Source organism: Puntigrus tetrazona, chromosome 3, assembly GCF_018831695.1.
Source record: "Puntigrus tetrazona isolate hp1 chromosome 3, ASM1883169v1, whole genome shotgun sequence".
Lineage (NCBI taxonomy): Eukaryota > Metazoa > Chordata > Actinopteri > Cypriniformes > Cyprinidae > Puntigrus > Puntigrus tetrazona.
In genome coordinates this window covers 6298448-6309143 of record NC_056701.1, presented here as the reverse complement: position 1 = coordinate 6309143, position 10696 = coordinate 6298448, and the positions used below count along the sequence as shown (strand labels likewise).

Below are 10696 nucleotides of genomic sequence, written 5' to 3'. Positions count from 1 at the left end.
TTCTAACAGCTCAGTGGTTTGAAAGGATGTACCACTTTTTGACCACCGGAGGGCATGAAGAGAACAGATGAAGTTTCGATTTTTGACTCGCTGGTTCCAGTTTCTTGGGATTCAGTCTCTAAGGACAGCTTTGATTTTATTTTTAAGATAGTTTTTTTTTTTTTAAATAGATATATCATTTTGTCCTGCCATGAAGCATAAAGCATTTTACCCATGCTGTTTTATAAAGTAGAACCAATGTACGAAATATAACCTTGGTCTTGATAATGAACAGACATGGTAATTTGAGGGGTTCATAAATTGTGATTTTAATGAAAATGAACATGAATTGCAACATAAGTGATGAAATAAGAGTATTACATAAGACAATGCTTGCAAATGCATTAATTATGCAAAAAAAACAATTTTTAAGATTTTAAAAAAAAAAATTCATTTTATGGACTCATGCATGCTCACCGCACAACTTAGATGATAATCTGAACTCAAACATGTTACAAATGTGACTATTGTGATTTCCAAGTGCTAATAAATTAGGGTGAGCTTTCATGCTAAAAATAGCTTGTTAAAGTAACCACACACAACCTATTTTAACTCTGCAATATCCAAAGTGAAACAGGATATTAAAGCAGAAAAAGAAGGGTGGACTTTGATTTTGTCCATTGGGAATTGCTTGAATGGTGAAAACTGGGTGTTGCACACCAGAATGCAACTTAACACCTGCCAAATCCGTATACGTAAATATATTTGTGCATGTAAAAACTGGCTTTCAAAGATATTGGGCACCAGAAACCATCGGTTTACTTTTTCGCTACGATGAGGCTGTGATAGAGGGGTTTCACAATAATGTGCAGGTAGAGCGAGCTGTCAATGAGGTACTCAGACGCTCTACGCTGCAGGTCCGCTTCCAGCAGGAAGTCTCCCGCCTCTTCCGTGCTCTGGTGGAAGTTGTAGACGTGACGGACCACCACCTTCCCCTGCTTCCGGGCCGAAACGATGACAGTCTTTTGAAAGCTGACGCCGGCAAAGTCTGGGCTGGAGGTGGCGGGGGTGACGATGATCCGCGGACGCCCTCCATCGGTACGAGTGGGTTGCAGGGAGCCCTGCTCCGGATAAGCGGATCGCACGCTTAGAGGAAGCCAGCGAGGAGAGAAAAGAGCGTTCCAGGTCACGCGTTTGCTGGCGTCGTAGCCGCTCGGTCCGAGCTGAGTCTGAAAACTGAAGCTGCGATCGTCCCGCGTTGGGTTGTTGATGACCCACGGAGAGCCCCATGCTGGCGACAAATAGTTACGAGGCGTAAAGAGGCTGCAGTTCACGTCGAAGTACTTCGCGAGCTGGACGGGTGAGGCTGCGTGGAACTGGAAGGCGAGGAAGAGAAGATCGCGCACCGTTTCGTAATACTTCAACATCACAGGCGACTTCTTCTGCAGGTGGAACAAGTGTTGAGGGGATATCATGGCGTAGCGTATGGCTTTGAGCGCGCTCTCGGCCGTCTCGCCCGAAGGCTGGTTCTGATTGATCCAGGCCTCCAGGGCTTCATACAGCTCCAGTTCGCTCTGCAGAACCAGGTCCGAACGCTGGAGCAAGGTGAGCAGCAGTTCTTCGCTCACGGAGCTCCACTCGGCGCTCTGCAGAACCGACGACAGGTTCCAGGACAGATACTGCAGGCAGCTGTTCTGCAGGGTCACGTCCCCGATCTGCGTGGCGTACTGGTACCAGCTCACCACGTGACCCGCGGGCGAGTCACTGGACAGGTGCTGGCTCATGTACTGGGTGAGGCCCTGCTGGAGGTCCCACACGTGGTACTTGCTGGCGAGCTTGTGAAGAGGAATGGCCTGGTTCAGACGCACTGTGATGTCTCCGCAGTATAAGTACCTGCAGGGAAAGAGGTCAGGGTTGGAAAAATCAACCTTACTGATAATGTTTTACTTTGGATCATTTCGATTAGGCCTAACCTGAAGCTTTACCGCCATGGTCTTTGTAGAAAGATAACGTAACACAATTAAGGGCTACACTTAGGGCTAGATTTATTTAACAGGACATTTCCATAAAATCGTTGATGGGAGGGGGAAAGTTCTGTGGGTGATTTATTAACAATACGCACATTAAAGAACACAGACGCAGCCTGATCATTTCTATAATAACCTGCGTAATGTACCAAGAACAGCCCATATTACTGGCTGCTTTAAGACATGCTTTTTGGGCATTAATTTGATCAACGCAAATGTTAAATTGCATTGCTTATTTCTTTTAAATACACTCCTTCTTTACATTTTGTGCCTGAAAAGGAAAATCCTACAAATGCATATTAAATAAGGTCCATAAGGCTAATTCTTCATTGCGTGTATTTAGCTTGACAGTAGATACTATTTTACTGTTAGTAAATCTGGCCCTAAATAGTGCACTAATAGTGTCTTTCTCTCTTGTGCTTTTTATGTATTTGACAAAATGTGTCTAGTTGTAGGTTAAAATATTGAGATATTTGTGGAATATTATTGTGTGCAGTGTGCTTTTCCTGCAATAGCTTTATTCCTCTGTTAAACTCAGTTTAAATATTCTCCTAATGTGATTTGATAAAAAATCTATAACATAAAATAGAAACAGAAATATAAATATATAAAAATAGAATAAAAACAACATAATATAAAATTTAAAAGTATTTATTTAAAAATGTACAATATATGACAAAAAAACTAAAGGAAAATCTACAATATAAAATAAAAATTATAATATACAATTTGTAATAATAATAAATTATTAAAAACTAAAGATATTATAAAAATTGTGTTTGAAAATCTAGAATATAAAAAATGCTAAAATATTTAATTTTGTATAAATATTTGTCAAAAAAATTTACAATTAAAATTGTAATATAACATTTAATCTTTTGCTCTGTTAAAAGTCCACCAGAGGAATTTAACAGAATGAGATCATTACAGGGGAAAATTATTACATCATAGTCTTTTTCCTAGAAACCGGGGTTGGTTGCTCCCGGTTAGTGGAGTGTTATAGTTTATTGATTATAGATTTGGGCTGCAACTGTAAGGTTGTAGGTTCAAGGGTAATACATGTGCAATCACCCTATGTTGCTCCATGGATACTGCGCTTGAACATCACTCTCAATAAATAGCTACTTGCCGAATGAACCACTCACCTAATGAACTTATCAAAGACAGCGGCACAGTCTGGAGTCTCTCTGAGGATCATCGCAGTGGAGTTTCTGGTCTGCAGGAGCTCATCAAAAACGTCGCTCTGGAGAGTCAACACCAGCGAGTGGACCTGGATGACCTTCACCTCGTCCGTGTTTAAGGTCTGAACGCGCAGGATCACGTCGCTGCCGTTGCCCTGGGTCAGCAGGGCCTCCATGCGCTGCACCAGCGCCATTGAATGGTTCAGGGTGGTAGCACTGTTCTCCAACACCACATCTGACTTCAGAGCAGCTGCGGGACACAAACGGCACATTTGCGAGAAGAATGGATAAAGAAAGAGAGCTTCTTAACATCTCACAACTTCAGAACAGCAACAATTTTTGCACATTCAAACACGAGAACAATGCGTATTATGAGGAGTTTAGATGTTCTTGCATGCATTTGCACTGCATATTTTATCAGTCGTTGAATAATGCGTGATCTTTCAACCATGCTTGCATGTCATCTATATAGTCAAACCGGCGTTAAGAATTCAAAACACACACAAAACCTGGCTTTTCCATACAGTTCCTTTTAGTGTTTGACTGAAAATGTTCCTTTTTTCAAGTAATCAGCGGCACATAAAATGAAGTGTGAGAGCAATTATATTGCATTTCGGTTTTCGGAGGCGCTTCCCAAAAGTGTGGCTGAGAAAAGGAGGAAAAGTCTGAATACAAAATCACAAGCAAGACCTTAATGAAAGGCTCCGACTGCCGCTTGCTGCTCTTTCAAGTCATGTGACTCATTCACTAGCGCCTGACAGTTTGATCAGTTCACTCATTTGAAAGCTACCGCATTTCCTGTGAAGATGGTGACTTCGCTTACAAATGCAACAGAACCGTGCAAGAGTACTTTTCAGACATTTAAAAGCTAGATAACATATGTTTGTAGTCCATATAAGATGTATTGTGCTTTTACTACGGAACTACTGTTATAGAAAATGACAGAATAGAGTCTCAATCTTTGCATTTTTCTGTGATGTCTTTCGAAAACAACAAAAACATGGGCAGAGAAAATCTCGTAACATACAGATACTGATAGACGGCTGTTGAAATCCATGATCTTACCTCCTACACAAAGTGCAACGCAAAGGTTGGCCACATAGACTGCAGCAGGAATGCTTCCTCCGGAGTTCACCATCTCTCGTCCTGTATCAATGTCGTCCTTTTTTTCCACTCCAGCCTCTCTCTCTGCCTGTATGTGCTGCCCAGTCTCCCTGTCCCACACTCTTTATGTAGGACGCTGGCACATCGCTGAGCATCTCTCAGCCCCATGAAGCCCATTGATTGGTGGAATCCGGCTGGGCCGTTGCCATGACGACCGCTTTGATTGTGAGTTTCTCCTCTTTCAATGTTACATGATATCGATCTGTGGCACTGGGCCGCGTGTTTGGACTGAAGTGGGCGTCTGGAGTGGGAAGCGCTCTACACATGGGGGCTACAGCTACTGTATTAGCTCAAATAAAGGAAAAGAGCACACTGGAAGATGAATATTATTGCACGCTGTTGCATAATGTTGAATTGCACAGAAGATATCTATTTAATAAGATCTTCAAACACAAGTGCATTCACAAATTAATGGTTAAGTGAATAAAAACCTATTTAAAGCAAGATAACCACTTGATACAAATACAATGAAATAGGAAAGAAAGATGTAAATAAAAAAGCAAGCACAAAAATGTATGCAAATAGTTCAATAATAAAAGTAAATATTCGTAATTTACACATACATATTATGTCAAATGATCAATCACGATTATTCCAAAATAAAAGTTTTTGTAAAAACTATTTTTTAATATGTTTTGTATGTTTGCATATTTATAAACACATAATAAATATACACAGTACATATAGTTTGTTTGCATACATTGCAAACAAAAACATACATGTGTTTGACAGCAATAATTTGTGTATATAATTCATATGTAAATCTATGGAATTGTAATTTTTTTTAATTTGATCATCCTCTAATTGAAAATCAATAATCGACTGCTTAAAAAAGTAATCTGTATAATTGCACAAAAAGTGGATTATGAGAATAAAATGCCTTCATTCATACTGTAATACCTTTTATTTTAAAACGTAAATATTTAGGATAGTCATTGTGAATATTAAAAGGACAAAAAGAAGTCACTGTGCATTATATAAAAGTGTGAACATTTATTTTTTTGCCTTTTACACAGTCCTGCTACATCCACTTGTTAATATTTAATCATAAAATCAATCACTTGTATTGTCGACCAGCAGAGGTAGCAAAAATGTACAGAAAAATGAATTATACATTGAGATATAATATAATACTATATAATACAGAGAGCAGAGCATCATGTGGAGGTCTTGGCAGCCTTGTCCTGCTCGTGTTTGTCTCTCTGCTTCTGCTTCATCTGTCTGTACAGTTGCACCACTCTCTCACGCTCTTCCTCCATTATCCTCTTCCTCGCCATTGAGGGTTTTCCGACCGACACAGGACTGTGACCCAGGAGGGAGTTCAGTAGAAGACCTTTGGTAGCCCCCTGGAGAAAAGATCATACTAATTAATTTAGTTTGTTCATTTAATATCTCAAAGAGTAGCAGAGGCACGTAAACGAGTTACCTGGGGTTTATCTATGGCTTTCCTTGGTTTAACACTCAGTGATGGAGGCGCCATGGCAACTTCTCCAAACGGTACCTCATCTAAAAAAATGATCCAATGTGAATATGTTTTGCGATTGAAAGTTTAATTTTCACAGGGTCAAGCTCAGAAAAGTAATGCATGCCTTTAAACATCTCCTCCTCCACACGATCCTCTTGCTGGTTTAGCTTCTTTTTCTGCTGCAGAAGTTTGCCTTTATGGAGTCTAAAACAAAGACAAAACAAAGTCTTTATTTATAGAACACATTTGTACTAAAATTGATCTCTCAAACATTGATAGGCCTAACTGCTTAAATAAGCCAAAACAATTCATTTAATGTCGAACCAGTGATCAGTGAAAAATTTAAATCAGGTGTCCCACAATTATTGGCACCCCTGATGTTAATACTTTGTACAACCCCCTTCTGCCAACAACACAGCCCTTTATCCCTTCCTATAACATTTCACAAGATTGGAGAACACAGAGAAAGGGATATATGACCACTCCTCTTTGCACAATCTTTCTAGATCATCCAGTGTCCTGGGTCCTCTCTTATGCGCTCTTCTCTTTAGCTCGCCCCACAGGTGTTTGATTGGGTTGACGTCTGGGGACTGAGATGGCCATGGACCTTGAATTTGTGACTGCTGAACCATTTTTGTGCAGATTCTGCCACGTTTTGGATCATTATCCTGCTGAAAGAGCCAATGATGACCCATCTTCAGCTTTCTGGCAGAGGCCATCAGGTTTTTATTTAAAATGTCCTGGAAGTTCAAATAGTTCATAATGCCATGTAACCTACCAAGGTTCACCTTAACAAGGTTCCCACAGCATCACAGACCATACTTCACGGTGGGCATGAGGTGCTTTTCGGCATACTCATCTTTTGTTTTACGCCAGACCCACTTGGAGCGTTTGTTGCCAAAAAGCGCCATCTTAGTCTCATCTGACCAAAGCGCACGATCCCAGCTGAAGTCCCAGTACCACTTAGCAAACTCCAGACGTTCACGGTTGTGAGTGTTAGTGAGAAAAGGCTTGTTCCTTGCATGCCTCCCAAACAGCTTGTTGTCATGTAGAGAGCGTCTGATGGTTGTTCTGGAGAGTCTTTGACCCCAGGATACCACTCTTTGATGCAATTCTGTGACATTGAGCTTAGAACTTCTTAGAACCATCCTCCTCACTGTGAGTTGTGGCAAGACAACCTTGGGACCTTTTCCCACCTTGTTTGTCACTGTTCAAGTTATTTTAAACTTCTTAAATGATCCCTCTGTAGATACAGGCAAGTTAAGGTGATTGCCTGACTAATGAAGGTCGAGACACATCTGCCTTACTTGAATAGTGTGCTCTCTTGTCTTTACCATGTTGACAAGTTGGTAAGAGAATTAGGCCTCTGTGTCACGTCATATTTATACCCCAAGGAAACAGGAAGTCATGAATTACCAATTAAATTTACTAGATACCCTGACCAACTTTAACAACTACAGAAAAATATGTAAAAAATAATTGAGTTACATTTTTCAGAGGAATTGATAGGGGTGCCAATAATTGTGGGACACCTGATTTCAAGTTGTTGTTGTTTTTTCCACCAGAGTAATGTACTTAAATTAATAGTTGGATTTTTCTCTTTTATTGCATTTGGGTTCTATGATGTTTATAAAAAAAAAAATTTTTAGAAGTCCACAACCACATCTTAAACAGGGGTGCCAATAATTGTGGAGGGCACTGTGTGTGTGTGTGTGTGTGTGCAAAGAGACACATATTTTTTAAATAAATACTGTATATTTACACGTCTTTAATTGGATATTAATATTATTATAATATTAATATAATTTATATTATATATAATTTATGCGTGTGTAAATGAAATGGAATGTATTTATACATATTAAATATACATAGCACACACACACATATTCTGTAATTAAAAAAGGAATTATGGATCAGTATTAAATAACGATAATAACCCCGTGCTGAACTAACCTATTTTTCTTGACAGATTTATTCTGCTCAGTCTCTTTCTTAAGCTCGACCTCCGGCTGTCGATCCACCTGGTTGTTCGTGAGGAAGAGGACGTGCATGCTCTCGTTATTCATGCGCTGCACATAATGCTTCTCCGTCTCCCGTCGCCCTCGGCCGAAGTGTGGGATAGGAATATCTCCCGAGTCCACCTTCGGCTTAAAGGCTAAAACAAGACACACATTTAAACATACAGCAAGTATATCATTATTCTATATCGCAAGCATTACCAATAAAACCATTACTACTGTTCCAAGCTTTAAACACTATTTTCTAAGTAATATAGAGATTACTTCTCTTTTGATTGACTTCTTTTTTTAATTCAAAAATAACGTGAATTCAAGCAATTAAAACAGTATATAGTAACATTATTATTAAACAATTTTAAGTATATGGGTCTGCTTTTATTGTGCAGTGTGCACCTCAGCACTTATATCTCACAACTGCATTATAACATCATTTTAATAAGTAGTGTAAGGCTGGCGGCACCTCTTTTCCTCTTTTGGGGACCCTCTTTCATACTCTCCATGATTTCACGCAATCGACGGGGAATCTGCTGGAGGTGATCATCTGATGCAGGGTCATCATTTTTCTTTAACTTCTTTTTACTAATAAAAGACAAGAAACGTTACAATTAAATATCAACCTCAATCAAACGCAATGTTTGCTAAATATAGTGCAACTATGAAGAAACATAACGGTTTCCCACAAGGATGCTGGGGACTGATCCTAGATATTTTATGGATTCATTTTTTTATAACTATAAACGTTTTTGCAAATGTGTAAGAAAAACTTACAGTTAATTTCTTTAAACATAAACTGAATAAACAACTAAAAACACACACACACACACACACACACACACACACATATATATATATATATATATATATATATATATATATATATATATATATATATATATATATACATATATAAACAAAATAAAGAACATTTCAGAAATTCCACAACCAAAATACATTTCCATGAATTTTACAGTCATTTATGTCTATAAAAAAACAATGTCTATGAGGGTAGCATTTTTTAAGTTTTCAAAAAAAACGTGAATATTCATATATTTTCCTATTCAGTTAAGGCCGTGTAAAAATTACTTACAAATTCTGTAAGGATGCTAAGCATCACATCTCTAGGCGTGCCAGAAAAAAATACTCTGCACTAACTTTACCCATTTTTTTAATCCATACTATGTATATACCGGTTAAAATATTTGTAGATTGCTTTAGTTAGTAAGTTAACGTCGCTGTGTTCATGTTTACCACTTGACACGATTTGCAAACACGGCTAGAAATCTCCGAAATAATAAATTAAAGACGTCTGAAACCATTCATTAACCTGGAATGTTTCTCGTTCATCTTCTGTTTCAGCTGTTTTGATGTTTTCATTGTTTAAGTAGATAGTTTTCCCCCCCAGTTGACAGTAAACTCGTACGGCGTGTTTCGCCTGCTTGTCTTCTTCTACGCTGCGGAGATCAGCGGCTCGGCAGCGCGCTACTGCCGCTCTCTGGTGATGAATGAACTCGCACCGTCAGGACTCTGAGGTAAATCATTTTTCCACATTTAGTCCAGTAAAAGTGGGTTTTTTCTCGGCGCCCATTTGTTGCTTGTGATTTTAATGAAAATGCGAGTATTCAAGTTCATTCATATTTCCTCCGCTGCTGCTATAATAGGGCGATTACCGCCGATATAACTGCTGAAGACGATCACTGTAGTTCTTCAACGTAAAAATCGCTTAATTATTTACATTACCTTATAATTAGTAGCTAAATGTAACTGGCTCATGACCACACAACATAGACCAGGTTTTAGTCACGTTTATCAACAGGGTAAATAATATGGCAGATGTTAATCATTTTATCTCTGTTGTCGTTTGGGAAAAACCAATATCATGTTAGTTCCTTCCTGTTCCTAACGTTGTTGAGCTATCTTTCTATACTTGTATAATCGAATATTTCCTCTTTCCTTTCTGCTACGTTGGATTGAACATTTTCTTTGACTTATATTTTAATCAGTAGCAACCAAACCACACCTTGCCTTCTGTAGTGCATCTACATTATAAAAATGGGTTGTGAACATAAGGATTTAACAACATCGTGGGGTGATATCTTGGTGATGTTCAATGTACTATGAGTTCATGACCAACTAAGATGACAAAATTTGGGAATATACAATATAGTTAAGTGTCGTCTGGAAAGAAATGGTCAAATGTAGGTTTTTTTGTTTTTCTTTATTTATTTTTAAAAGATTCTCGATAATGGTTACGCGACCGAAACGTCATTTATAAATAAACTCTGATACGTTTTTGGAAGTTAGTGTGCGGGAACTGGTTCTGTCTTTCTTTATCTCATTTCTAAAACTTTCACCCAACTCTGAGAGTTTTTCTTTAGAGTTAAAATATAGCTGTAAAAATACATAACGTCTGAATGCTTGTTTGTAATTCCAAAGATTGCAAGTGAGACGTATGTTTTCCAGGCAATATTATATGAGGGAGAATAAAAGCTGCATTTTGCAAAGGTGTATCACCACAAAATTGGTTTAATAATCTGGGTTCCACTCTTACTATTACGTTAGTTTTATTTTCCAAAGCCTAAACACAGAACCCGGGCTCATTCAAACAGCCGGAGCCTCTCGAAACCAGCTGACTAAACCTTTCCATGAGCCGGGGACACCCGGATGACCCTCAGTCTCCACCTGAGGGAACAACACGCTCTTTGAGTCCAGAAAGCGGACAGACTGATTGTTGACACATTCAGAATGGCCTGACTCACCGTTTCCTGAGAAAGCTCCACTCCCAGGTACCCACAGTGACCTGCCCGCATAGCAGCCTCTTTGTGACCTGTTTACATGCTTATTACCCAAATATACTGTATT

The 10696-nt window shown here is 38.9% G+C and overlaps 2 protein-coding genes across 2 annotated transcripts; both read right to left on the bottom strand.

The window, feature by feature from the left end:
• Window positions 1–291: 291 nt before the first annotated feature.
• Window positions 292–4446, bottom strand: btbd17b (BTB (POZ) domain containing 17b). Its single transcript, XM_043234811.1, is given in 4 exon segments — window positions 292–1872; window positions 3152–3437; window positions 4253–4379; window positions 4381–4446. Coding segments are annotated over 4 exon segments (1554 nt in total). The 3' UTR covers window positions 292–797.
• Window positions 4447–5320: 874 nt separating this feature from the next.
• ccdc137 (coiled-coil domain containing 137) lies at window positions 5321–9318 on the bottom strand. Its single transcript, XM_043234849.1, has 6 exons — window positions 9162–9318; window positions 8298–8416; window positions 7773–7974; window positions 5941–6020; window positions 5778–5857; window positions 5321–5697 (listed from the first exon to the last, which is right to left on the bottom strand). Exons 1-6 carry the CDS (start codon window positions 9209–9211, stop codon window positions 5509–5511), a joined length of 720 nt encoding a protein of 239 aa, XP_043090784.1. The 5' UTR covers window positions 9212–9318; the 3' UTR covers window positions 5321–5508.
• Window positions 9319–10696: the final 1378 nt, after the last annotated feature.